Below are 27108 nucleotides of genomic sequence, written 5' to 3' on the forward strand. Positions count from 1 at the left end.
TGCTTAGCAAATACCATAATTATTAAATCTTGTAAATCAGGAAAATATACCTTTTGGTTTATTAATAGCTCATACCAGCAACAAATAAAAGCTATTTTACAGTTGCAGAATATAAAACAAAGTGCTTCACTTGAGCAATATGTAGTACCACAGGGCTCTTTTTTCATGTTACATAGACGATAAGGACTATAAATATGAAAAACAGTATTTTCTGGGGTTTGGGTTGAATGCAACAATGACATTTTAAAATATTTTTTTACTTTTTTATATTGGCAAGCCTTTCACTTTTCAAACCATATTTGCTCATTAATTATTACCCTTTTTACCAAAGAAAATAGAAACAAATGTCCACTCATAGTCTGAAGATTGAAAATTTCACTCATTTATTTGTCTTGTGTTAAGGTTCACAAGAACTTTGCCTTTGTAATTCCTACCAAATTACTTCTGTATTTATTTTCTCATTAACTGATTAAAAATTATTGGAAAAGTTTGGTTTTTCTCTTAAATTTAACAGAAATTCTGATTAAATGTATATGTGGAAAACTGGTTTTAAAATTAAAGATATACCACCGTGAAATGGATCATTTCTTTTTACACAAAGCAAAAATGATTTTTGCACTTAAGGAAAGCACAGGTATTTAAGGAAAACCAAGCAACCTTGATCTTCAGGGTGTTTCATTTGTGGTAGATATGTTTTTTAAATTGTAGTTTCAAAACAGTATAACTAGAATGACTGAAGCAGCCTCATTTTCTTGCTTCATTCCAGTTCTGAACATGTACGAAAGCAGGGATTAGTGAAGGACAACCCGTTTTCCTGAAGATTGGATGATTAGAAGTTTTCAGCGTGATTGAGTTCTCTTACATGAACTTTTCTTCTGTTAAAGGTCCCAGCCAGCGGTTACCCATATAACAATCACCACTGCCAATGTTAGGCACACATTTCCTGCAAAAGAAATGATCAAAATAAAAATTAAAGTTTAGAGCCTCAATTCTGCCTTGCAGTTCCAGAAAGTATTTAACAACATGCCTCTGAAGCAGTGGCGAGAATTTTCTTCTTCATTCCCATATTCTTCCATTCAGTCTGCTTTATATGTGGTCTGACTAGAGTAGTTCATTTATTCATTCAATCATATTTATTGAGCGCTTACTATGTGCACTGTACTAAGCGCTTGACAGCGCTTGACAGTCAAAGACCAGGAGCCCGAAGTCTCTTCAACTTCCTACCCTGCTGCTCCCTGGCTTTCCCAAACTCCAGTTCAGTTGCCTTTTGTATCCCGCTGCCACCTTCTACTGCTCTCTCCATCTTTCTCAGGGTTTTATCAGGGATTTCTGCAGATGCAAAGGCATTGAGATGGGGTTTCTACAGCTGTGGAATTGGAGCAGTGTTGAGAATCCAGTGTGGACAATTTTGAGGGGAGGATTTGAGATGCTGGCTGTACCAGGTAAAATGAGGAGAGAGTTAACAAGGGGTAACAGAATGGGCAGGACTGAGACTGGGAAGTGGATTGGAGTGGTCACTTTTCACTTCCATCTTGTTAGTGAATTGCTGCTGATTCTCTGGAGCTTTCTTTTTAAATTTTGAGTTTGAAATGCTAAAAACAGGCCTGTATGATAGTTACATCTGTTAAATTCAGATCTTTATGCAAATCTTCCATTAGAACCCAGAGAGAAAGGATGTAAAGAAGGGGTATGAGTCAGTCACCACGTTCATTTATAATTATTTAAAACACAAACTGCAACCATTTCCATAATGGAGTTATTACTGGCCCATTTTAATATGGCGATCCCAATTAAGTATTTCTCGGGCAGGAAAGAGGACAGATTTCCTCCATTAGCACTGGGAGGGAGAGGTCTCCCACTTGGGTGGATTCTGTTAGCCCAATTAAGTTGCATGTTTGATCAATAAATGGCATTTATTGAGCATTTACTGAGTGCAGATCAGTACTAAGTGCTTGGGAGAGTAAAATACAACAGAGTTGGTAGACACGTGCATTTGAGGGTAATACTCACCTCTAATGGCACTTGTGGCACTTTTGGCAGCTGAGGGGAAGAGATAAATCATTATAAAACTCCATCCTCTACTATTACCAAAAAAGCCAGCAAATCTTTGGAGAAATTCTAGATTGTGAGCCCGATGTGGGACAGGAACTGTGTCCAACCTGATTATCTTGCATCTACCCCAGCACTTAGTACAGCATAGTAAGTGCTTAGCAATTACCACCATTTTAAAATTATTATTTTTATTATAGAAGTAACCAGAAAGAGAATAGTGTTAATTTAGCGGGGATCTCTGAGCAGAAGATAAACAAAATCAAGGGATAAGTACTAGACAAAATCATGACTTAGAGCTAACAAGTGTGCTAAGTGATTGTGGGTATTTGCCTATAATTCTTTTTCACAACTGACTATAGGGAACATCTTAGGGGAGAGGTGAGAAGAACACCTGTTCTCAGATTTTTCATTGGCCTACTGCTTCAGTGGCCCTGGGCAAGCCTGCAGTTTAGGGATGGGAGAGGTGTTTAAAAACAGCAAAACTCAGTGGCTGCAGGAATTTTGCTCCTTAGGCCACTTCAACCAAGACTAAATTTGGGGCGGTGTTGGATCCCAGAACACAGATCTCCTGGGCTTGATTTGGGGAGGTTGGGGTCGGGAGTGTTTTGAGGAGTTCAGCTCCTGTAGCAGGAGAGACTGCCTCACATTCACACGTCTTCCCTGCCTAAAGGACTGTGACTGTAAATTTGTCTACTCCTGTGAAACTGTTAGTGCCAACCCTAAATCCAAGAACCAGAGAGTGGCATATCCTAGTCTATTTATTTATGATAGTCATAGATGAGTGAAACAAGAGAAAAACAATCAAATTAGTATGTATTTAAGAGTTCAAACCATTATTTTAAACGCTCTTTTGTGGTATTTTTAAGCACTTACTATGTGCCAGACACTAAGCACTGTACCAAGCAGTGTGGCTCAGTGGAAAGAGCTGTGTGACCTTGGGCAAGTCACTCAACTTCTCTGAGCCTCAGTTACCTCATCTGTAAAATGGGGATTAAGACTGTGAGCCCCAAGTGGGACAACCTGATCACCTTGTATCCCCCAGAGCTTAGAACAGTGCTAAGTGCTTAATACAGTGCTAAGTGCTTAGTACAGTGCTCTGCACACAGTAAGCACTCAATAAATACGATTGAATGAATGAATGAATAATAATTATTATTATGGTTTTTGTTAAGTGCTTACTATGTGCCAAGCACTGTTCTAAGCATTGGGGTAGATACAAGGTAATCACGTTGTCTCACCTAAGGCTCACAGTCTTAATCCCCGTTTTACAGATAAGGTAACAGAGTCACAGAAAAGTCGAGTGACATGCCCAAGGTCACACAGCAGAAAACTGGTAGAGCCTGGATTAGAACCCACATCCTCTGACTGGCTCTTGCCACTACGCCGTGCTGCTTCTCTCTTGGGGTCAATTTCCTTTCCTTCTTTCTCCTCCTTCTCCCCATGATAAAAAAAATCATCATAAAACTTGCCCGTTGCATAAAGTACAAGCACTTGAACAGTGCTCTGCACACAGTAAACGCTCAGTAAATACGATTGAATGAATGAATGAATGAATGAAAGTAAAAAAATATTTTGAAAAATGTATAAAAAAAACTACATAAATTCTTACCCTGACAGTATGGCAAATCAGTTAGCCATAAGCCACCGAGTCCACAAGAAATGTGAGCATTTCCTACCATGGCAAATCCAGGATCACAATCAAGTGTCAAAGTGTCACCATATGAATAACGAGGACTCGGTGATGATGATGATACTGCATGTGCATATGGGATTACAGGCACCTCACAAGTGGCCCCTGGAAAGGACAAGAAAATTGTAAAACAAATTGTGTATGTAATACCAGATGAAAAAAGAAAAAAGAGGACAGACATTTAGGAAGCTTGTACAAGCAAACACAAGTGTTCTACAAGCAACTTTTGTTTCATGGAGAATTCATCTATGCGGGACACAATTTTAAAGGAAGCCCACAGTCATTCATTCATTCATTTTCATTCAACTGTATTTATTGAGCGCTTACTGTGTGCAGAACACTGTACTAAGCGCTTGGGAAGTACAAGTCGGCAACATATAGAGATGGTCCCTTCCCAACAACGGGCTTACAGTCTAGAAGTGGGAGACAGACAACAAAAGAAAACATGTAGACAGGTGTCAAAACCATCAGAATAAATAGAATTATAGCATATGAACATCATTAACAAAATAAATAGAACAGTAAATATGTACAAGTAAAATAATATAATAAATCTAATTAAATAAATACATTCAAAATATACTGAGCTATATAAACTTTACAAAATGTATACTGACTATGAAGTAGACATTTACTGGATAATTTATGAAGATGTCAAACAGGTGGATTAGTAGTAAATTGCATTGCAGAAACGAGTTCCTAGCCAAGGTGGCAGAAGCATTCATTCATTCAATCGTATTTACTGAGCACTTACAGTGTGCAGAGCACTGTACTAAGCAGTTGGGAAGTACAAGTCGGCAACATATAGAGACGGCCCCTACCCAACAACGGGCTCACAGTCTAGAAGCAGTGGAACGGTTCCATTCTCTTTCCTGGCCACTGCTTCACTTCTTACCCCAGCTAACTATTCCTCTTAGGAGAACTAGGCAAGATAATGTAGAAGGCTCAGGACAGCCTATCAGCAACTGCTGGAAAAAAACAAGGTTATTTACTATGATGTGAGTTTTCTGAAGGCGCATAGCCACACCACAATTCTGGTTGCCATTCCCAGGTACCTGCAGGACTCGTTGGGGTAAATCTCAAGCAGCTGCTACTCCTAGATAATAGAACAATCCTGACACACAGTAAGCGCTTAATAAGTACCATAATAAATAATAAACACCACCCGGGGAAGAAGATAGCCCAATTAGAAGGCATTCAGGTCCCCATCTCCCAGTATCTAGGGAAGTCAGCCCACTCTTCTCGTCCCCATGGTTGTCCATCGCTAGGAAAATTGGCCTTTGGGTCAGAGCTTACACCCCTGACAACGAGACTGTCTTGTACTCATGGACACTGTGGCCATGAAAATACAGTAGGGCACCTTTGTCATTGAGGGTCCGCCTTGCTCACATCAATGGTAAAGCAGGGAAAGGTGTGGCCAGCAGAACAAACACTTGGGCTGTTAGTGCAGCAGGGGCAGTGGATTGCATTGAGCGACCCTCACTCTCTTGCCTGTTCCTCCCATGCCCACTGGTATCCACTGCCAGGTGGCTCGTAGAGAGATGGTGACAGTCTTTGGCCCCAAAGAAAATATCTCAGACCTCAGTGGCAGCAATGGCAGGCCCTCCTGGGCTCTCACCCATTCCAGAAGTCAACCCCGTGTATAACACTCAGACATCCCTGTGAATGATTCTCAGACTGGTTTAGAATGGGGAGCGGACTCTTTTCTACTTTCTTGCCAAAACCGGGTGGTTAAAAAAAGAGAAATGAACTACCTAAAAAACAACAGCAATTTATATATGTATGTAAATACCATGATTGTTATATATATATATTAAGCAAGCCCTTACTATGTGCCAAGCACTAGTCTAAGAGCTAGGGTAGATGCAAGGTAATTAGGTTGTCCCACATGGGGCTCACAGTCTTAATCCCCATTTTACAGATGAGGTAACTGAGGCACTAAGAAGTTAAGTGGCTTTTCCAAGGTCACAAAGCAGACAAGTGGCAGAGCCAGGATTAATTAATGTCCTCTGACTCCCAAGCCTGTGCTCCTTCTGCTAAGCCATGCTGCTTCTTATTTATATTGATATATACACAGTTGTCCTTCACACAACTAGACAAAGTAGAGCCAAAAAAAATCAGAAACACCAAAGCACGGCATATGGAGAAAGGATGGTTGTTTCAGAGGACAGTGGAGTATTTCTGGACAACCATTGCTCCCTCGAGGTAGCTATCCAGCAACTGTCTGAACATGAAACTGCTCCAAGACAGCCAATGATGCAATGAGGTGGGAAGAAACTCTGGAAAATGAGGTGAGGTGTGTACAGCGCTCGTTTCTTCATGTCAGCCTTCATCAGGCGGTAGTCTCATTCAGTGCTGGGATACTGATGCCACAAATAGTCCATGTGTCATAAAATATAATAATAATAATAGTAAGGGTATTTGTAAAGTGCTTACTTTGTGCCAAGCACTGCTCTAAGCACTGGGGAAGATACAAGCTAATCAGGTCAGACACAGTCCTTATCCCACAGAGGGCTCACAATCTAAGTAGGAAGGAGAAGAGGTAACGAATCTCCCATTTTACAGATGAGGGAACTGAGGTCCGGAGAAGTGAAGTGCCTTGCCCAAGATGACACAGCAGACAAGTAGCGAAGCCGCGATAAGAACCCAGGACCTTCTGACTCTCAGTCCGGTGCTCCATCCAGTAGGCCATACTGCCTTTCTGGGGAGAACAGGACTGCTTTCATCATCCTTCAGTGCCCCAGTTAGAAAGGGAACAATATGCAGGTGGGACTTGAATATGGTGAAGGAGTGAAATAGAAAAAATGTTTAAAAATATGAAAATCACACTTTACATCAGCTAGGAGTCCAGAAGCAGGGGAACTTCACTTCTCCAGAAACTCTCTTTTGTAGATCAGGCCAGTAGAAGGACATATAAATAAAATAAATGGTTGATCTCACTTCCTGGCCTCCTGCTGGCTGAATCTAATTGACCACTTGTTGCATGAGACTCTCACTACTTACGTGCACAGCATTAACAATTTGAAAGCATTCAGTAATGGAAATGCTAGGTGTTGATACCCGAGGAGCAGGAAAGAAAAAGTAGGAGCTTCACACCCAGTGTTTGCCTGGAGGGATGGGACAGTTAAGCATTTAGTACAGTGCTCTGCACACAGTTAAGTGCTCAATAAACACCACTGATCGATAGAAAAACCATACGTTCCTGAAAGTCCTCCTTTCCCTAAGTGGAAGGACACAGAAGTCAAAAGAAAAACTAAACAATCAGTGGTATTTATTGAACACTTACTATGTGCAGAGCACTGTACTAAAGTGCTTGGGAGGGTATACTACAACAATATAACAGACACATTCACTGCCCAAAACAAGCTTACGGTTTACAGGGGGAACAGTCTAGACAAGGAACAGAAGAAGAGACGTGGCTTATGCCACTGGCTGCTCTCCTACTGTTCTCTTCATCCTGGGTCTGTCAACCCCTTGTCAGGTTGGCGGAAAATGGATCCTGGGAGGGAAAGTCTGGAACGTTTTTTAACAGAAACTGAGGCATTCATTCATTCAATCATATTTATTGAGCACTTACTGTGTGCAGAGAACTGTACTAAGTGCTTGGGAAAGACAACTGATCCTCTTGCCCAGTGTCTTGTTCAAAATGGGTCAAGGAATCCAGGGGCCTAGGAAACAACCGCTTATGCCAAATGCCATGGCTCTCTGTGGGTAGGGAACATGTCAACCCACTCTGTTGTACTGTTCTCTCCAAAGCACTTAGTACAGTGCTCTACACATGGTAAACACTCAGTAAATACCAGTGATTAATAAAGAAATGCTCCCCTGATATCCAGGGTAGGAGGGGAAATCTCCTCTGGGGACATGAGATTCAGAGAAAACCAAGAACGGTTGATATCTACTGATTGATTGTCAGTTCCTTTAGGGCAGGGATTGGGTATACTAATTCTGCACACAGTAGCTACTCAATAAATACTATTGATTGATCAAAAACCTGAGGCCACCTTGGGAAAGCAGGTGGGTATGCCATTTCAGTTGATCTTTGAACATTCTGGTAAAGGGCAAATCTATCCCCTACACTTGGAATTCACTTTCGATGTGGGCAGGGAATATATCTACCAACTCTGTTATATTGTACACTCCCAAACCCTTACTACAATGTTCTGCAAACAGTAAGTGCTCAATAAATGTGATTAACTGAATGATTGATTATATGCTGGGGCGTGGTAGCCATCCAAAATAAGACTGTCCGCTGCCCACCCAGGTGTTGAATTGGGGAAGCAACAGTCTAGTTGAAAGCACGGGCCTGGGGGCCAGAAATTCTGTGTTCTAATCCCCTATGACAATTGCTTGCTGTGTGATCTTGGGCAAGTCACTTGACTTCTCTGTGCTTCAGTTTTCTCAACTTAAGGTGGGGACTCAGTACCTTTTCTCCTTCCTACTTAGACAGTGAGCCCCATGAGGGACAGGGACTGTGTCTGACCTAATTAACATGTACCTACTCCAGATGTGTTCTCTGATAATGTCCAGGGTTTTCTGCTGGTATTCTACCATGCAGACCACAGCTATATACTTTGGCTGAATAATTCAGCACCTTAATATTCTAGGAGAGTCTGTGCTGATACCTCCAGAGATAGAATTAAGGGAGTGAGATATATTCAGGGAGTGAGATCTGCCCCAGGATTCTTGGGCATGTCTGTGGCTACTTCCTTAAGGACAGAGTGGCAAGGAATTACTGTACTCATAATCAATCAATCAATGGTATTTATTGAGCACTTACTGTGCATGGAGCACCGTACTAAGTGCTCAGGAGAGGATGATTTATATTATATTTTATTTTATTTATATCAAAGTCTGTCTCCCCTCCTAGACTGTAACCTTCTAGACTGTAACTGTAGGCAGGGAAGGTGTCTGTTTATTGTTTTACTGTACTCTCCCAATCGCTTAATATAGCACTTCGCACACAGTTAGTGTTCAATCAATATGAATGAATGATTGAATGAATACAATATAGCAGGGTTTGTAGCCATGTTCCATGCCCACGGTGGGAAGCTGAAGATCTTTCCCTGGACCTCCTGCCATCAACCTGGTCACCAAAGTTGGAGGGCTGCATCACGGGAGAAATCGTTTCCATCACCTCTCCTGATGAATCTCTAGTGCAGTGGAGCTTGAAGCTTAACTGTGAGGAGAGCCTGAAGACAGTCCTGGACTGAAAAGGAGGAGAGAATTGCAAGTATTGCTGCAAAACCACTAGAATTCTAGTCAGTTCCTTCATGCAGGTTCTCGTTCTCAGTGACTTTCTGACTGGACCAAGGCTCATCCGCCATTTGCAAAGGGAGATTCCATCATGATCAAAGTCACTATCCTACATGTCCCCTTACCCACCTCTGAAAGTAACTCATTCCTACTCTTGATAGGATGGCCTTTAAAATTCTCCTAAGAAGGCCCAGGTTATTCATTACTTGGTTGTTGAAGAGGCCAAAGGATTAGCCAGCAGTACTCAAATGCCCGAGTAACTCTATTTAGGAATGCACTGCTCACCCTACTGGGAAAGGGGCAAGAAAAAGTATGCCCAAAATACATTCCCTAATCTCAACCAGTCATCTTTTGCTAGTAAAGAAAGAAGTAGTAGTAGTAATAGTCTTTCGTAAGTGATTACTCTATGCAGAGCACTGTACTAAGCACGGGGAAAGAGTATAGTGATGGGAATTAAGAAAAGAAGCAGATAAAGTAAATTTAGGCAGCATGTCCTTTTGGAGGTTAGTAATCAATCAGTGATAGCCACTGGGTAGCTCACTGTGTGCAGAGCACTGTACCTATCGCTTAACAGAAATAGAATGGTCACGTCAGTGACATGAAACTCCAAAGAAACTGAATGAAGGTTCCGGTCAGCAGCACTCCAAAATTTCTTGTGCTGGACTCAACTTTCTCTATGTCTGCTGGTCATCTCACAATGAGCCTTGAGCAATTCCATCAACATCATCTAGGAGTCGGGGGGGCTGAAAAATTAAAGGTGGAGCTGAGACTCACTGAAGGTTAAACCCTGACATAGAAAGATGGCTCCTTATCCTTTTGACAAGCAGGAGAGTGGGGAGAGTGGAAATGACAGGATCTTTGATTCCCAGGAACACTTGCTCTGAGATGATCCAGGACACTTGGTAAACGTCGATAAGATGTCCAAAAAAACCTCAATTTTTGGAACTGCCCTAGGAAATCCCAGTTAAAAATGATCACTTGATATCATGGAGAAAACTTTACATGAATGCTAAGGAAATAAGGCAGTAAATTTGTAGATAACAAGCACCTCTGAAAAGAACTCTGTGGAAAAACCCATCTGAATTTTGTAAAACCTAAGCAATACTGTAGGATTTCAAGTACTAGAAAGTGAAGTTGGACCACTTAATAATGCCTACAGTTCACGCTGAACGAGGCACACGCACACAAACATCAGAAAAATCAATATTACCACTTCAGTAAAAGTTGAAAGATTTCTTGTTGAATCACTATTAGAACAGGGCTGCCACTTACGGTCATTTTTTTCTCTGAATGTGACCTCTGAAAAAGCTGGAAAATCCAGAGGAAAAACCCACCACACATCCAGATTCCAATTGCATGCACACAGCCCCATCCACTGGCCTCCCTGCCAGCTCTGACCCTTCTAGTTCCGCCCACTGCCATCCTGCCAAGGCCGTGACCCTCTCTGGCCAGGGGTGAAGTCAAGCAAGCTTCCCAGGTGTTCACAAAACCCTTAAGGCAATCACTCCAGACTGAAAAGGACAGAGTAAGCGGGGAACATGCCTACCTACTCCATTACACTGTACTCTCCCGAGCACTTAGTACAGTGCTCTGCATACAGTATGCATGTGATTGATTCACTGACGGATTGACAAACCTTTAACTGATGTGCTCCGGGTGGGAGAGAGAAAAGCTACCAGATTAAGTGTCTGAGGTGGGTGCTTGGGAAACAGGACTGCTTTAATTAATTGTGGTATTTGTTAAGCGCTTACTATGTGCCAAGTACTGTACCAAGCACTAGGGTGAAAGCAGCGTGGCTCAGTGGAAAGAGCACGGGTTCTGGAGTCAGAGGTCATGGGTTCAAATCCCAGCTCCGCCAATTGTCAACTGTGTGACTTTGGGCAAGTCTCTTAATTTCTTTGTGCCTCAGTTCCCTCATCTGTAAAAGGGGATTAAAACTGTGAGCCCCCCCATGGGACAACCTGATCACCTTGTAACCTCCCCAGTGCTTAGAACAGTGCTTTGCACATAGTAAGAGCTTCACAAATACCATTATTATTATTAGAACAGTGCTTTGCACATAGTAAGCACTTAATAAATGCTATTATTATTATTATTGTTATTATTACAAGAAAATTGGGTTGGACACAGTCCCTGTCGCACATGGAGCTCACAGTCTCAATTGCCATTTTACAGATGAGGGAACTGAGGCCCAGAGAATTCATTCATTCATTCAATCGCATTTACTGAGCACTTACTGCGTGCAGAGCACTTTACTAAGCGCTTGGAAAGTACAATTCAGCAACAGAGACAATCCCTATCCAACAATGGGCTCACAGTCTAGAAAGGGGAGACAGACAACAAAACAAAACAAGTAGACAGGCATCAATAGAATCAAAATAGATCAACAGAGTTATAGAGCGCTCAATAAATACGATTGAAGGAACATCATTAATAAAATGAATAGAATAATGAATATGTACAGTGAGGTGACTTGCCCAAGGTCACACAGCAGATAAGCAGTCATGGCTCCCAGGCCCGGGCTCTATCGACTTCACCACACTGATTCTCTACGGCTTCTCTGCTGCTTTAAACTTTGGGAAAAGCGGGGAGCTGCCCCAGACCCCCTGCCCTCAGGGAAATCCCCTTACAGACATCTGAGGGGCTCTCCAGATCGGTCCTGGAAGCAGTCCTTGCTCCTTATTCTTCCAGTTGCTGGTGCTCTGGAACTAAAATTAGCCCTGGCAGCGCTCTCACCCTCAAGAGTAGGAGGAGGTGCATATTCTGGGGAGGACCATTAGGGAGCTAGGCAGCAATCAATCAATCAATCAATCAGTAGTACCTACTGAGCACTCACTGGGCACAAAGCACTGTGCTTGGAAGAGTACAATAGTGTTACTAGCTATGATCCCAGCCCTCAAGGTGCTTACAATCTATTCATTCAATCATATTTACTGAGCATTGTACTAAGCGCTTGGAAAGTACAATCCAGCAATAAAGAGAGACAATCCCTGCCCACACTGGGGTTACAGTCCAGCAGGAATTCCTCTGCCTTGGGCCTGAAACTGCCTTATTGTGGGTGAGCAGGGCAGCAAAAATCTCCAAGGGCCACTTTGGACTGGGGAAGGGGTGGGTAAGCCCCCCTATGGAATGCCCCAGGAAGGGGAGGATGTGAAGACTCAATCAGTAGTACTTATTAATAATAATAATTGTGGTATTTCTTAAGCAGTTAGTACGTGCCAGGCACTGTACTAAACTCTGGGGTGGATACAAGCAAATTGGCTTGGACATAGTCCCCACCCCAGGTGGGGCTCACAGTCTCAATCCCCATTTTACAGAAGAGGTAACTGAGGCACAGAGAAGTGAAGTGACTTGCCCAAGGTCACACAGCAGACAAGTGGCGGAGCCGAGATGAGAACACATGACCTTGAGTGCTTACTGTTTGCAGAGTGCTGTCCTAAGTGCTTGGAAGGGTACAATACAACAGAGTTGCATATAAGCCTTCATATGCAGGAGCCCCCACACACAACCCCCATGTTTCCCCTACTCACTCACACACACACACTCTCTCTCACACACACACACACACTCTTACACACACACACACACACACACACACACACTGATTCATTTCTGTGGTTTTTAGGAGCACAAAATTGATAAAAGCCAACAAGTTTTACACATCCTTACGTCTACATTCTGGAATTGCCGGGATCCACGTGCTGTTGGCTCCACAGTAAACCTTTTCCTCGCCAAAGATTATGAAGCCAGGTGCACAGGAAATATGCATAGCATCCTGATACGAATAAGGAGGAGCTGCTGGAGGTAACGCATGCCCATTTGGGATCTCTGGACTTGGGCACCTCACCTCTGAAAATGAGAGGAATAATATAAATTTTGTTTTTATGGTATTCGTTAAGCGCTTGCTATGTTCTAAGCACTGGGGTAGGTACAAGGTAAGCAGGTTGGACACAGTCCATGTCCCCCATAGGGCTCAAAGTCTTAATCCCCATTTTACAGGTGAGGTAACTGAGGCACAGAAAAATTAAGTTACAAGGCCACACAGCAGACAAGTGGTGCAGCTGGGATTAAAACCCAGGTCCTTCTGACTTCCAGGCACACGCTTTAACCACTAGTCCATGTTGCTCCTTATTTTAGATATGAAGCAGGGAGTAGACTGCTGACGAGAAAATACAAGTTTAGAATATAGAGCCTAGGAATTTAGTGATCACAGACTTTTTCCAATGCCTAAGATGTGATCACTGGGATACCACTTAAGTTAATAATTTAGGCTGAAGTAACATTTGACCATTTTCCTAGGCTTCTGAAAAATAATGTCACATCATGAGTAACATGCTAAACTATAAATCCAGTATTTTACAGACTTATGACCCATCTGCTTCCTGAAAACTAGGTTTCAAGTTGAAACTGACCCAATTTTCAGGAGGAGTCATGTTATAAATGGGGGATTGGTTACTCAACCAAGGTTGGATACCCTCATTTTTACCAAAATAATCCAGAATTGTGTTCTTAATCAATTACAGATGAGTCATAAAGCCACAGTTACAAAACAGAGTGCCCTAGTAGAAAGAACATGGGCCTGTGGGTCAAGGGGCCTGGATTCTAATCCATTTTTGTGACCTGCTATGTGACCACGGACAAGTCACTCAACTTCTCTGTGCTTCAGTTCCCTCATCTGTAAAATGTGAATTCAAATACCTGTTCTCCCTCCCCCTTAGAAAGTGAGCCCCATGTGGGAACAGGATTGTGTCCACCTGATGATCTTTTATTTACCCTGGTGCTTGGAACGGTGCCTGATACCCAATAAGCACTTAACAAGTGTCATTAAAAAAAAAAAACCAAAATATTGAAGTTAGTCACCTGTGCATTCAGGAGCCTGGGTACTCCATTTTCCCTTGTCTCTTTCAGCAGAGCAATGAAGAGTCTTATGCCCAATAAGAACAAGGCCACTGTTGCACGAATAAGTCACTCTCGTTCCAAACGAAAAATTAGCCCCATCAGCTGATGCCCATTTCCCATCAGTAACATCTGGAGGAGGCTGACAAAGAATGGCTAAAGAAAAGTATTTAAACAGGTGTTAATGGGATGGATACTCATTTTTCATAAAAAAAAGCCTGGAATAAAGGAGCCTTCTAGTGAATGGAAATCTGTTAAACTGACGAGAAGAGGGCAGTAACTAGTTTCGCACCCTCTGACTGCTGAGATGAATCATATTTACTCTCGGGCCATTCTCCTCTGCAAAAACCCTTTGCCTCAACTTGTATGAACAAGTTCTTAAATTCCTTTAAAAGATCATGAAAAGCGGTATGACCCAGTGGAAAGAGAACAGCCCTGGGAGTCAGAGGATCTGGGCTCTAATTCCGACTCTTCCGATTGTTTTCTTGGGCAAGTCACTTAACTTCTCTGTGCCTCAGTTCTCCTGTTGTGGCTCCTACTTAGACTGTGAGCCCCATGTGGGACAGGGTCTATGTCTGATCAGATGGCACTGTATCAAACCCAGCCTTTAACACAGTGCTTGGCCACTGTGTGAGGCCTTGGGCAAGTCACTTAAATTCTCTGTGCTTCAGTTCCCTCATCTGTAAAATGTGGATTAAGACTGTGAGCCCCACAAGGGCCAGGGACTTTGTCCAACCCAATTAACTTGTATCTACCCCAGCACTTAGTACAGTGCCTGGAACATAGTAAGCATTTAACAAATATCATTTAAAAAAAAGTAAGAGCTGAAAAATATCAGGATCGTGAAGATAATGATGATTACTGTTATTGTAGTTGTGATGAGAACAGCATGAGTTTTATTGTCTTTTTTTCAAATGTTACTGGGCTGGGGTTGAAGGGATGGACGATTATTCTGTGTCACTGAGTTTGCAGGAGAGAACATGAGCCTGAGAGTCAGAAGGTCAAGGGTTTTCTACTCCCGGCTCTGCCACGTGTCTGCTGTGTGACCTTGAGCAAGTCACTTCACTTCTCTGGGCCTCAATTACCTCACCTGTAAAATGGGGATTAAGACTGTAAGCCCCATGTGGGACATGGACTGTGTCCAACTTGATTACTTTGTATCTAACCCAGCTCCTCTTAGAACAGTGCCTGTCACACAGTAAGTGCTTAACAAATACTATTAACATCCCCCCGAAAAAACTGCACATTGTATTTCCCGCATTTAATAATAATAATAATAATGGCATTTATTAAGCACTTACTATGTGGAAAGCACTGTTCTAAGCGCTGGGGAGGTTACAAGGTGATCAGGTTGTCCCTCATGGGGCTCACAGTCTTAATGCCCATTTTATAGATGAGGTAACTGAGGCCCAGAGAAGTTAAGTGACTTGCCCAAAGTCACACGCTGACAATTGGCAGAGCTGGGATTTGAACCCATGACCTCTGACTCCAAACCCAGGCTCTTTCCACTGAGCCACGCTGCTTCTCTCTCAAGCGCTTAGTACAGTGCGCTGCACACAGTAACCACTCAATAAATACAATTGACTGACTGAGCTCAACTGCCATGGGGGGCAGGATTGATGATGCCCATTTGCGGCTAACAGAACAGAGATATTAAATGACTTGTTCAACGTTAGAGGTTGAGCCTGGACCTGATCCCTGACCTCTGGCCTCTCAGTTCAGTAAATTTCCCTCTAGACCAAGATGCTTCCTGCTATGGAGGCTCTTTTATTAATTTTTAAATTGTATTTGTTAAATGTTTACTATGCCCCAGGCACTGTACTAAGCACTGGGATACTTCCCAAGCGCTTAGTACAGTGCTCTGCACACAGTAAGCACTCAATAAATACGATTGATGATGATGATGATGATGATCCAAGTTAATCAGGTTGGACACAGTCTGTGTCCAAACTGGGGCTCACAGTCTTAATCTCCATTTTACAGATGAGGTAATTACGGCCCGGAGAAGTGAAGTTTTGAGGGGAACATTCTAACCAAAGCCTAGCTGTCCGTCAAGGGGTCACGTTTGCCATCTTCCACTCTAGCTCCCTGTGGGTGAGTCACAGGGAAATGGAAGCATTAGAGTTAGCAAACTGCAGCCTTGAAAATTCCCTCCTAGGAAGTAGAGTTCAGTGCCTAGACAGGCATTGGCTCCATGAAGTCAAATAACTGAGAGAAAAATACAATTAAGTCAAACACTAGAGAAAAATTTGGACATGGTGCCTCCCACTATCTCACTTGTACAATGTCTTACCTCGGCATCGTGGAAGAGGGTCACTCCACCTACTCTCATTTTTCACTGTTTTACATGTGCTCGTGGATGACCCAAACAATTTGTGCCTAAAAGAGATGACAGAAAGAAAGTTCAAGTTTCATTTCCCCTATTCCAAAAGCCCATCTAGTAGCCCTTAACTGTTTGGATTTTTTTTTTTTTTTTTGGTATTTGTTGAGCATTTACTATATGCCAGGCACTGTACTAAGTGCTGCGGTAGATATAAGCTAATCAGGTTGGACACAGTCCCTGTCTCACATGGGGCACACAGGTTTAATCCCCGTTTTACAGATGAGGGAACTGAGGCACAGAGAAGTGAAGTGACTTGCCCAAGGTTTCATGGGGTGGACAAGTGGTGCAGCGGGCATTAGAACCCAGGTTCTTCAGACTCCCAAGCCTGTGCTCTAACCATTAGGTAACGTTGCTTCACAATTGTACTTATATGAAGTTCTAAGAGGGAAAAGTGTCTGACTTCCTGGAGTAGAAGCAGCTTGGGCTAGTGGAAGGAGCGCCAGCCTGGGATTCAGAGGTCCTGGGTTCTAATCCCAGCTCTGCCGCAGTGCTTGCTGTGTGAACTTGAGTAAGTCACTTCACTTCTCTGGGCCTCAGTTACCTCACCTATAAAATGGGGATTAAGACTTTGAGCCCCCTGTGGGACAGGGACTGTGTTCACCCAATTATCTTGTATCTACCCCAGTGTTTAGAACAGTGCTTGGCACATAGTAAGCACATATCAAGTACCATTATTATTATTATTGTTATTATTGAGGATCGGTTTCTAGCAGCAGCCAGTTTGTGACACTAGGGAGGAAGGAAAGTGCCAACTGATGAAATCTGACTGGGATTAAAAGAGAAAAATTTGACTGGGATCAGAGAGAGAGAAAAGTGTGGGAAAAGGAAAGAGATCATTATGAAATTAAAAAAAACATGAAAAGAGCAGGAAAAAGATAAAAGAATAAAAGTGGACAATCAGTCAGAAAATATGAAATCAAGTCTAAAGAAGAAAGGGACAGGCATAGAACCACATCACTACAGCAGGGAAGCAATTACAGCAGAAGAAAAGATACCGAGGCTGAAACCTAAACAGAAAACAAAAAAAGAAAGAAATGGAGCAGGAAAAAGACAAGGAGAGAGAAAAAGCAAAATAACACTGTGTTCGGAGTCCAGGTGAAACATGGGCAATACTGTATTATTCCTAGAATTATCACAGGGTTGGAGAATATTCCTTTTCCCTTTCCTCTGGGCTGAAAGCTTTTGTAGACAGGAAACATGTCAATGAATTCTGACGTATTGTTCCCTCCCAAGTGTTTAATACAGTGCTCTGCACACAGTAAGTGTTCAATAAATATCATTGATTGACTGATTGTATATCAAAAGCAAGAACTCACCTAGAAGCACGAGCAGGGAAACTTAAAAAATGGGACTTAAGTTTTCCTTCGAAAAAAAAAATATCTGAAGAGTCATATCAACCAGCAGTTTCTTAAACTTTTCCAGGTCTTTCATATATTTTTTGAGAGCCCCCTATCTTGCTGCTCTTCTGAGGCAATATCACTTACAAGGACAGGCAGCATAATCTAAAGGAAAGTGTATGGGTCTGACGGTCAGGGGACCTGGTCTCTAATCCAGCCATGCCACTTGCCTTTACCTTGGGTCAATCACTTCTCTTCTCTGGGTCTCAGTTTTCTCTTTTGTAAAATGGGGAGGAAATACTTGTTCTCCTTCTCCCTTAGACTGTAGACCCCAGGTGGAACAGGGCTTGCACCTGGCCCTATTATCTTGGATCTATCTCAGGACGTAAAGCAATGTTTGGCACATAATAAGCACTTGACGGATACCACAGTTATCACCAGCTGAAACTCTTGAAACAGTTGTATTTTTTTTCTGTCAGACACTTTGTGCCTGTCATTTTCATTAGCAAGCTTCTCCTTTTCTTTTCAGTTATTCCTATTTATTTCTATTTTCTCCTTCCTCTTATCCTCGGAGCTTGAGAAGCAGCATGGCTCAGTGGAAAGAGCATAGGCTTGGGAGTCAGAGGTTTTAATCCCGGCTCCACCACACATCTGCTGTGTGACCTTGGACAAGTCACTTAACTTCTCTGAGCCTCAGTGACCTCATCTGTAAAATGGGGATTAAGACTGTGAGCCCCACATGGGACAACCTGATAATAATAATAATAATGGCATTTATTAAGTGCTTACTATGTGCAAAGCACTGTTCAAAGCGCTGGGGGAGATACAAGGTAATCAGGTTGTCCCACATGGGACTCACAGTCTTAATCCCCATTTTACAGATGAACCTTGTATCCTGATCGCCTTGTATCCCCCCAGCACTTAGAACAGTGTTTCACACGTAGTAAGCGCTTAACAAATGCCATCATCACTCACCAAATTTTTGTCTGTCCTTTGAGGGCCCCTCTGTCTTACATTCTCTAACTGTCATCTGTGGAACTCACCATGTGCCTAGCAAGCCACTCTTCCACCACTTTGTACCCGCTTGGTGACCCACCCCGCCACCGTGCCAACTCTAGGCTGGCATCCTAACTTGTTTCTGTCTGCTTTGGGTGTCCCTAATGACTTCTTCTTTTTCTTCTCCTCAAACCCACCCATCCCCTGGTTCTGCTTGATAGTTTACAGAAAACTACAAAACATTGTCAGGGAACTTGAGCCCCCCATTATTTTTTTCCATCTCCACTTAACCATCTGCCTCCATTTTTCGTTTCTCTCCCTGTTCCTTGACCCCTGTTCCAACACCCCCACACCAGTACCCGCTTTTTCCCCAGCACCAGAATTCCACTTAGTCAAATGTCCCTGCTTTCTTCTCCTCCTTTCCTTCTCCCTGTGGTTCCCAGTGCCATCTTTTCTAGCTTCCTAACACTCCCATTCCAACCCTCCTTTTTGGGCTTTCTGCCCCACCCCTTCTTGACCTTCCCAGAGTTCCCCATTCTCAATACTCCTGATTCCCTTTTTCTCAGCCTGACCAATGCCTCCACCTCCCAGGATTCCCTTTTTCCATTTTCCAGGATCTCCCTTTCTCAGCCTTCCAGGCTAGCCAGACCATCTCTCGTGGAACCTCTTCCTCTGCGCCAGGAAGCTCTTTCTTTTCTTATGGGATTTGTTAAGCGCTTGCTATGTGCCAGTTGCGGTGCTAAGCAGTTGAATAGAGACAAGCTAATCAGGTTGGACATAGTCCATGTCCCACCTGGCGCTCATAGTCTAAATCTCCATTTTACAGGTGAGGTAACTGAGGTCCAGAGAAGTGAAGTGACTTGCCCACAGTCACACAGAAGATAAGCAGGGGCCCAGGATTAGAACCCAGGTCTTTCTTACTCCTAGGCCCGGGCTCTATCTGCTGCACTGTGCTCCTTCTCAAAATAAATCCTAATTTGTTGAACCATTCAATAACTATTCACTAGCCATGGCATCTCCAACTCTGCCACTCACCCCTTGTTACATGTGAAGCGAATGACTGAATCAAGTCTGAGGTTTCCCATCTCAATGTGACCATTCAGGAGCTCTCCAGGATGAGGACATCGTTTTTCTAAGAAAGAATAAGAGTCAAATTTGGTCTTTATTTGGCCCCAATACCAGCATACAAGGATTTCCTGACAGAAAGTCGTAAATATCAATGCCTGATCTATTTCCTCCTCCACTTTCAATGAAATCAGTTTGAAGATTTTTACTCTAATTCTGCGTTGAAGGCAAAGATTCTTCAAAATGTGACATCATTTTCACTTATCTTGCATGTGGACAATCTGGGCCTTTCAGTTTTCAAAGTCAGGCCCTTTAACTGGAAAACATATTTTGTATTATTTCTTGCATTTCCAGAGTCAATAAAAGTCTTACTGGGAAAGGATCTTAGTGGCTCATGGAATATTTTGCATTTGACCAGAAAAGAAGAAGCAGGGTTTGAAAACACATTCACTATTACAAATGATGAGGGAAAAGGTCCATTTTTTACTTTTATGGCAAGTAAGTATGAGTGCTCCTTCAAGACTTTGATTTAAATTTGAATAGCAGTGATATTCTACAGTTCAACCAACAGGAAAATTGGTCCTTCTTGAGTCCTCATCTTTAAGTTTAGCATCGGGGATCTCTGCAGGGATAGGACAGCTATCTAAAAAGAAAAATAAAAGTAAAGAAACCTGTACTTACAAACTATTAAAATGTATTTTGAAAAAAATATTTGAAATCAGGCCATTTCCTGGTAAAGCTCTGCCGCTTTACCTGCTGTATGACCTTGGACAGAGCACTCGGTCTCCTTGTCAGTAAAAATATCTGTTCTCCCTCCCCCAAAGACTTTGATCCCAATTGGATACAGGGGCTGAGTTGGATCTGATCTTTATTTATCCTACAGCTGGTACAGAATGAGTGTTTAACAAATACCACAGTTATCATTGTTACTTTCATTATTATTCTTAATCTCACTGAATTAGGCTCAGAGAGAGTTACAAAGCAAAATGAAGTAATAACTAATGGGGAGATTCAATGAACCTAAACACAGGTTCATTTAATTCATTCAATCGTATTTATTGTGCGCTTACCAAGTGCAAAGCACTATACTAAGCGCAAATAAATAAAAGAGAGAAACACATCAGAGGGGTTGGTGTGAGTGGGGTCAACTGAGAACAGTCTGGGAAGTCTGTATGGGAGAAGGAAGATTTGTGGTCTTTAGGAGGTGGGTAGAGCTGTGATTTGTGGGCAGAGGTATGTCAGCTTTTACAGGGACAGGGATCATGTCTACCAACTCTATTGTATTGCACTCAACTACCAGTGCTTAGAACAGTGCTCCAGCACTTAGAACAGTGCTTGGCACATAGTAAGTGCTGAACAAATACCATTATTATTATTATTACCATCTCTTCTGAAATAGAGAGAAGATTGAAATAGTTGACAATTTCAACTATTTCAATTGCTGGGATCAATAGTCAATAATAAAGGAACTAATAGCCAAGAAATACGCCAAAGATTAATGTTAGGAAGGCTTGCCTATGAAGAGCCTGAAAAGAGTCATGAAGCGTGCAGATGTAATAATTGCCACAACAATACAAATTGTCAACTCTATGGTATTTCCCGTGACACTGTATGGATCCGAAAGCTGGACAGTGAAAAAACAGGATAGAAAGGACATTGATTCCTTTGAAATATGGTGTTGGAGAAGGCTTTTGGAAATAACATGGACTCCCCAAAAGACAAACAAATGGATTTTGGAGCAAATTAAACCAAAGTGGTCTTTGGAAGGCCAAATGACTTGACTTAGATTAGCACATTTTGTACACAAAATCAGGAGGACTAAATCTCTGGGGAAGACACTAATGCTGGGAAAAGTCCAGAAAAAACGTGGAAGAGGTAGACTGGCAGCTAGATGGATAGAGACCATGACAACAATAATGGAAGAACCATTAGAGAGGTTGCGAATTATGGCAGAGGACAGGACGTTTTGGAGAAAGTATTTCCATGGAGTCCCTATGAATTGGAAATGACTCGATGGCACATAATAATAATAATAATAACAATAATAATAATAATACCATGTCTTCATGGATAATTCCCAAATCTACATCTCCACTCTGACCTCTCTCCTTCATTTCAGTCTCGTATTTCCTCCTGCCTTCAGGACATCTCTATTTGGATGTCCTGCTGGCACTTGAATCTTTATGTGTCCAAAACAGAGCTCCTCATCTTCCCATCCAACCCCTGTCCTCCCCCTAACTTTGCCATCACTGTAGACAGCACCACCATCCTCCCTGTCCCACAAGCCCATAACCTTGGCATTATCCTTAATTTATCTCTCCCATTTGAATGACATATTCAGTTTGAGGAGCAGCAGGCCCTAGTGGCTAAGAGCCCAGGCTTGGGAGTCAGAAAGAGCTGGGCTCTAATTCTGACTCTGCCACTTGTCTGCTGTGTGACCTTGGGCATGTCACTTCACTTCTTCGTGCCACAGTTATCTCATCTGTAAAATGGGGATTAAGACCGTGAGCCCCATTTGGGACATGAACTGTGTCCAACCTTATATCTACCCCAGTGCTTAATGCAGTGCTGGCACATATTGAGCACTTAACCATTAAAAAATACCATTAAAAAAACTGTCACAAAATCCTGTCAGTTCTACCTTCACAACATCACTATAATCCACCCTTTTCTCTCCATACAAACTGCTACTTTGTCGATCCAAGCAGTTATCATATCCCATCATGACTGCCACATCAGCCTCCAGCTGACCTCCCTGCCTCTTTCTCCTTATTCCAGTCCACATTTCACTCTGCTGCCCAGGCCATTCTTCTAAAAATAAGTTCAGTCCACATTCCCCCACACATCAAGAATCTTCAGTGGTTGGCTCTGCATCAAACAGAAACTCATTACCATTAACTTGAAAGCACTCAATCGCTTTGTCCCATCCTGTCTTACGTCGCTGACTTCCTACTACATCCCAATCCGCACACTCTGCTCTTATAACTCCAACCTACTCACTGTGCCTTGATCTCATCTCTCTCACTGCTGACTCCTCACCCATGTCCTCCTTCCGGCCTGCAGAAGAAATTTCTGGAACTACCTGCCTGTCCACATCCGACAGACTATCATTCTCCCCATCTTTAATGCCTTATTAAAATCACATCTCCTCCAAGAAGCTTTCCCAGACTAAGCCCTCATTTCCCCTACTCCCTTTCCCTTCTGTGTCGCCTTTGCATTTAGGGCAAGCAGCATGGCGTAGTGGATACAGCACGGGCCTCACATCCACAAGGTCATGAGTTCTAATCCCATCTCCAACACGTGTCTGTTGTGAGATCTTGGGCAAGTCATGTCACTCCTCTGTGCCTCAGTCTTACAGGGGATTGAGATTGTGAGCCCCATGTGGGACAGGGACTACATCCAACCCAATTTGCTTGCATCCACCCCAGTGCTTAGTACAGTGCCTGGTACATAGTAAGTGCTTAACAAATACCATTATTATTATTATTATTTGTACCCTTTACACACCTGATAGTCACCCCACCTCACCCTCACAGCACTTATGTACTTATCTGCAATTTATTTTAATGTCTGTCTCCCCCTCTAGACTGTCAGCTCCTTGTCGGCAGGGACCATATCTATCAACTCTGTGGTATTATACTCTCCCAAGCGCTTAGTACAGTGCTCTGCACACAGTAAGTGCTCAGTAAATACAATTGACTGTTACCCTCCAAAGCTCTTAATACCGACTTGTACTTCCCAAGTGCTTAGTATAGTGCACTGCACACAGTAAGTGCTCAATAAATATGAATGAATGAATGAATGAATGAATGAATGAACGAATGAATGAATGAATGAATGAATGAACGAACTCCAGACGGTAAGGTCACTGTGGGCAGGGAATGTGTCTATTTTTGTATTGTATTCTCCTAAGCTTAGTACAATGTTCTGCAAAGAGTAAATGCACAATACTATTGACTGAATGATACAGTATTCTGCATACAGTAAGCCCTCAATAAATATGATTGATTGAAAGATTCTCTCCCAAGCGCTTAGTACAGTGCTCTGCACATAGTAAGTGCACACTATATACAACTGAATGAATGAATGAATGAATGATGCAGTATTCTACACAGAGTAAGCCCTCAGTAAATACCAACTGTTTGTATGGAGAGGAGTCAGAGCTCATTGTGGCCAGGAAATGTGTCTATTGTTATATTTTACACTCCCAATATCCCAATAAATCCCAAGCATTTAGTCTAGAGCTCTATGCACAGTAAACACACAATACATATCATCAATTGAATGGCTGATTGCCCGTCGGCCAGAGAATGCCCCTCCCCCAATGGAATGTGTCTGATATTCCAGTTCAACAATAATAATCATAATAATAATAATGGTATTTGTTAAGCACCTACTATGTGTCAAGCACTGTGCTAAGCCCTGGGGTAGATACAGGGTAATCAGGTTGGTCCGTGTGGGGCTCACAGTCTTAATCCCCATTTTATTACAGATGAGGTAACAGAGGCTCAGAGAAATTAAGTGACTTGCCCAAAGTCACACAGCTGACAAGTGGCGGAGGCAGGATTTGAACCCGTGACCTCTGACTCCAAAGCATGTGCTCTTTCCACTAAGCCACGCGGCTTCTCTATTGTACACTCCCAAGCGCTTAGTACAGTGCTTTGCACACAGTAAGTGCTCAATGAATGAATGAATGAATGAGTACCACCCCAGGAGAGTTGCCCTGTCCCCCCAGGTGAAGCAGGGCGGTCAGTAGCCAGTCCCAGGAGTTCTGGGGTTCCCTTGGGGGAGGCAGGGGATGCCGAAGGCTACAGTAGCTCTGCCCTTGCCTGAGTCCCAGCCCTGGGCACCAAACCAGTCCCCACCCTCCTCCTGCTGGACCAGCCTGCAAGCCTCAGCTGTCGGATACGGTCAATCCATCAACCCATCAATGGGATTTAGGGAGTGCTTACTCTGTACACAGCACTGGCCTAAGCACTTGGGAGAGGACACTAGAACGATATAACAGTGTGGCTCAGTGGAAAGAGCACGGGCTTTGGAGTCCGAGGTCATGGGTTCAAATCCCGGCTCCACCAATTGTCAGCTGTGGGACTTTGGGCAAGTCACTTCACTTCTTTGTGACTCAGTTACCTCATCTGTAAAATGGGGATTAAAAGCGTGAGCCCCATGTGGGACAACTTGATTACTCTGTATCCACCCCAGCACTTAGAACAGTGCTTGGCCCATAGTAAGCACTTAACAAATACCATAATAACAATAATAATAATTATTATTATTATTACAGAGAATTAAGTGACTTGCCCAGAGTCACACAGCTGACAAGTGGAGGAGCCAGGATTAGAACCCATGACCTCTGACTCCCAAGTCCGTGCTCTTTCCACTGAGCCGCCTCAGAGCTCGTGAGACTAAGTGACATGAGTTTGGTTTCCTCTACTCCTAACCATCATTCACGCCATCCCATCAGTCACCTTAAGGATGTGTATCCTGATTGTTCATTTTTCTTTAATGGCCTTTTAAAAAGTCATGCAAGATTACGCTCTTATTCTTTTTAAATGGGTTGTCATTTGTAATAATAATAATAACAATAATAATAATTGTGGGTTTGTTAAGAGCTTCCTATGTGCCAGGCACTGTACTAAGTGCTGGGATGGATACAAGCAAATTGGGTTGGACACAGTCCCTGTCCCATGTGGGCCTTACAGTCTCAATCCCCATTTTACAGATGAGGGAACAGAGGTCCAGAGAAGTGAAGCGACTTGCCAAGGTCACACAGCAGACAAATGGTGGAGCGGGGATTAGAACCCATGACCTTCTGACTCCCAGGACCTTGCTGTATCTGCTACATCATGTTGCTTCTAACCTCCCAGAAGTTCACCGTATAATTTTTTGTTCTTACTGGAAGGCCCAGGATTTCAAAACTCCTGTGGCCACTGTTACAGCATCGGCCACATGTTGCTCAGTGCCCAGGTGGGAGGGGGCAGAGGGGCAGCCTGCCCCAGGGAAGGGGCTGGATGACCCATGCGGGTCTTGGGTCGGGGGGTTGGGAGGTCTCCAGATTGTCCTGCAGCCTGGCTTTCCAGGGGTCTCTGGGCTGGACAAGAGTAAGCTTGCTTTGGGTAGAGATTGTGTCTCTATGAAACACTATGGGCACGTTACTCCCCTCCTCAAAAATCTCCAGTGGCTGCCAGAAATGCTCTGGGCATGTTACTCCCCTCTTCAAAAATCTCCAGTGGCTACCAGTCAACTACGCATCAAGCAAAAACTCCTCACTCTCGGCTTCAAGGCTCTCTATCCCCTCCTACCTCACCTCCCTTCTCTTCTTCTACAGCCCAGCCCGCACCCTCCATTCCTCTGCCACTAACCTCCTCACTGGGCCTCGTTCTCGCCTGTCCCGCCGTCGACCCCTGGTCCACGTCCTCCCCCTGGCCTGGAATGCCCTCCCTCCACACATCTGCCAAGCAAGCTCTCTTCTTCCCTTCAAACCCCTACTGAGAGCTCACCTCCTCCAAGAGGCCTTCTCAGACTGAGCCCCCTTTTTCCTCTTCTCCTCCCCATCCCCCCGCCCTACCTCCTTCCCCTCCCCACAGCACCTGTAAATATGTTTATGTTTATACGGATTTATTACTCTATTTATTTTCCTTGTACATATTTACTATTCTATTTATTTTGTTAATGATGTGCATCTAGCTTTACTTCTATTTGTTCTGACGACATGACACCTGTCCACATGTTTTGTTTTGTTGTCTGTCTCCCCCTTCTAGACTGTGAGCCCATTGTTGGGTAGGGACCATCTCTGTATGTTGCCAACTTGTACTTCCCAAGCTCTTAGTACAGTGTCCTGCACACAGTAAGCGCTCAATAAATACGATTGAATGAATGAATGAATTGTGTCTGTTATATTATTATGCTATATTCAACCATATTCATTGAGCGCTTACTGTGTGCAAAGCATTGTACTAAGCACTTGGGAGAGTACAATATAACAATAAAGACACATTCCCTGCCCACAAGGAGCTCACAGTCTGGAGGGGGAGGGAGACATTAACGTAAACAAATAATAGATTAATAAATAAATTACAAATATATACATATGCGCTGTGGGGATGGAAGGGAGGATGAATGAAGGAGCAAGTCAGAGCAGCACAGAAAGGCGTGAGAGGAGAGGAGGGCTTAGTCAGGGAAGACTTCTTGGAGGAGAAGTCTGTACTCTCCCAAACGCTTAGTACAGTGCTCTGCACACAGTAATCACTCAATAAATATGATCGACTGACTGAGTGACATGTCGTGCTGGCCAAAAGATGAGGAGCAGCAGGAGCAACCAGCCGGCTCTCTCCGCCCGCCCGCACAGGAGAGGCCCTTGGGTCCCCCGGGGCCGCGGCAGGAGCCTCGTGCAGCTGGCTGTGGGAGCAGACAGTGCAGCTGGCAGCTGTGGC

At 43.3% G+C, this 27108-nt stretch overlaps 1 protein-coding gene across 1 annotated transcript in view; it reads right to left on the reverse strand.

The window, feature by feature from the left end:
- Positions 1–27108, reverse strand: part of LOC119930497 (complement receptor type 2-like) — a 68495-nt gene that overhangs the window by 38961 nt on the left and 2426 nt on the right. The window contains exons 2-7 of the mRNA XM_038748867.1: positions 19646–19742; positions 16188–16273; positions 13859–14050; positions 12668–12847; positions 3662–3847; positions 2011–2040 (exon numbers count right to left, since the gene is read on the reverse strand). Coding sequence (XP_038604795.1) covers positions 2011–2040; positions 3662–3847; positions 12668–12847; positions 13859–14050; positions 16188–16273; positions 19646–19742 — 771 coding nt within the window. The remainder of the gene's footprint in view (positions 1–2010; positions 2041–3661; positions 3848–12667; positions 12848–13858; positions 14051–16187; positions 16274–19645; positions 19743–27108) is intronic.

This window comes from Tachyglossus aculeatus, chromosome 7 (assembly GCF_015852505.1).
Source record: "Tachyglossus aculeatus isolate mTacAcu1 chromosome 7, mTacAcu1.pri, whole genome shotgun sequence".
Classification (NCBI taxonomy): Eukaryota; Metazoa; Chordata; class Mammalia; order Monotremata; family Tachyglossidae; genus Tachyglossus; species Tachyglossus aculeatus.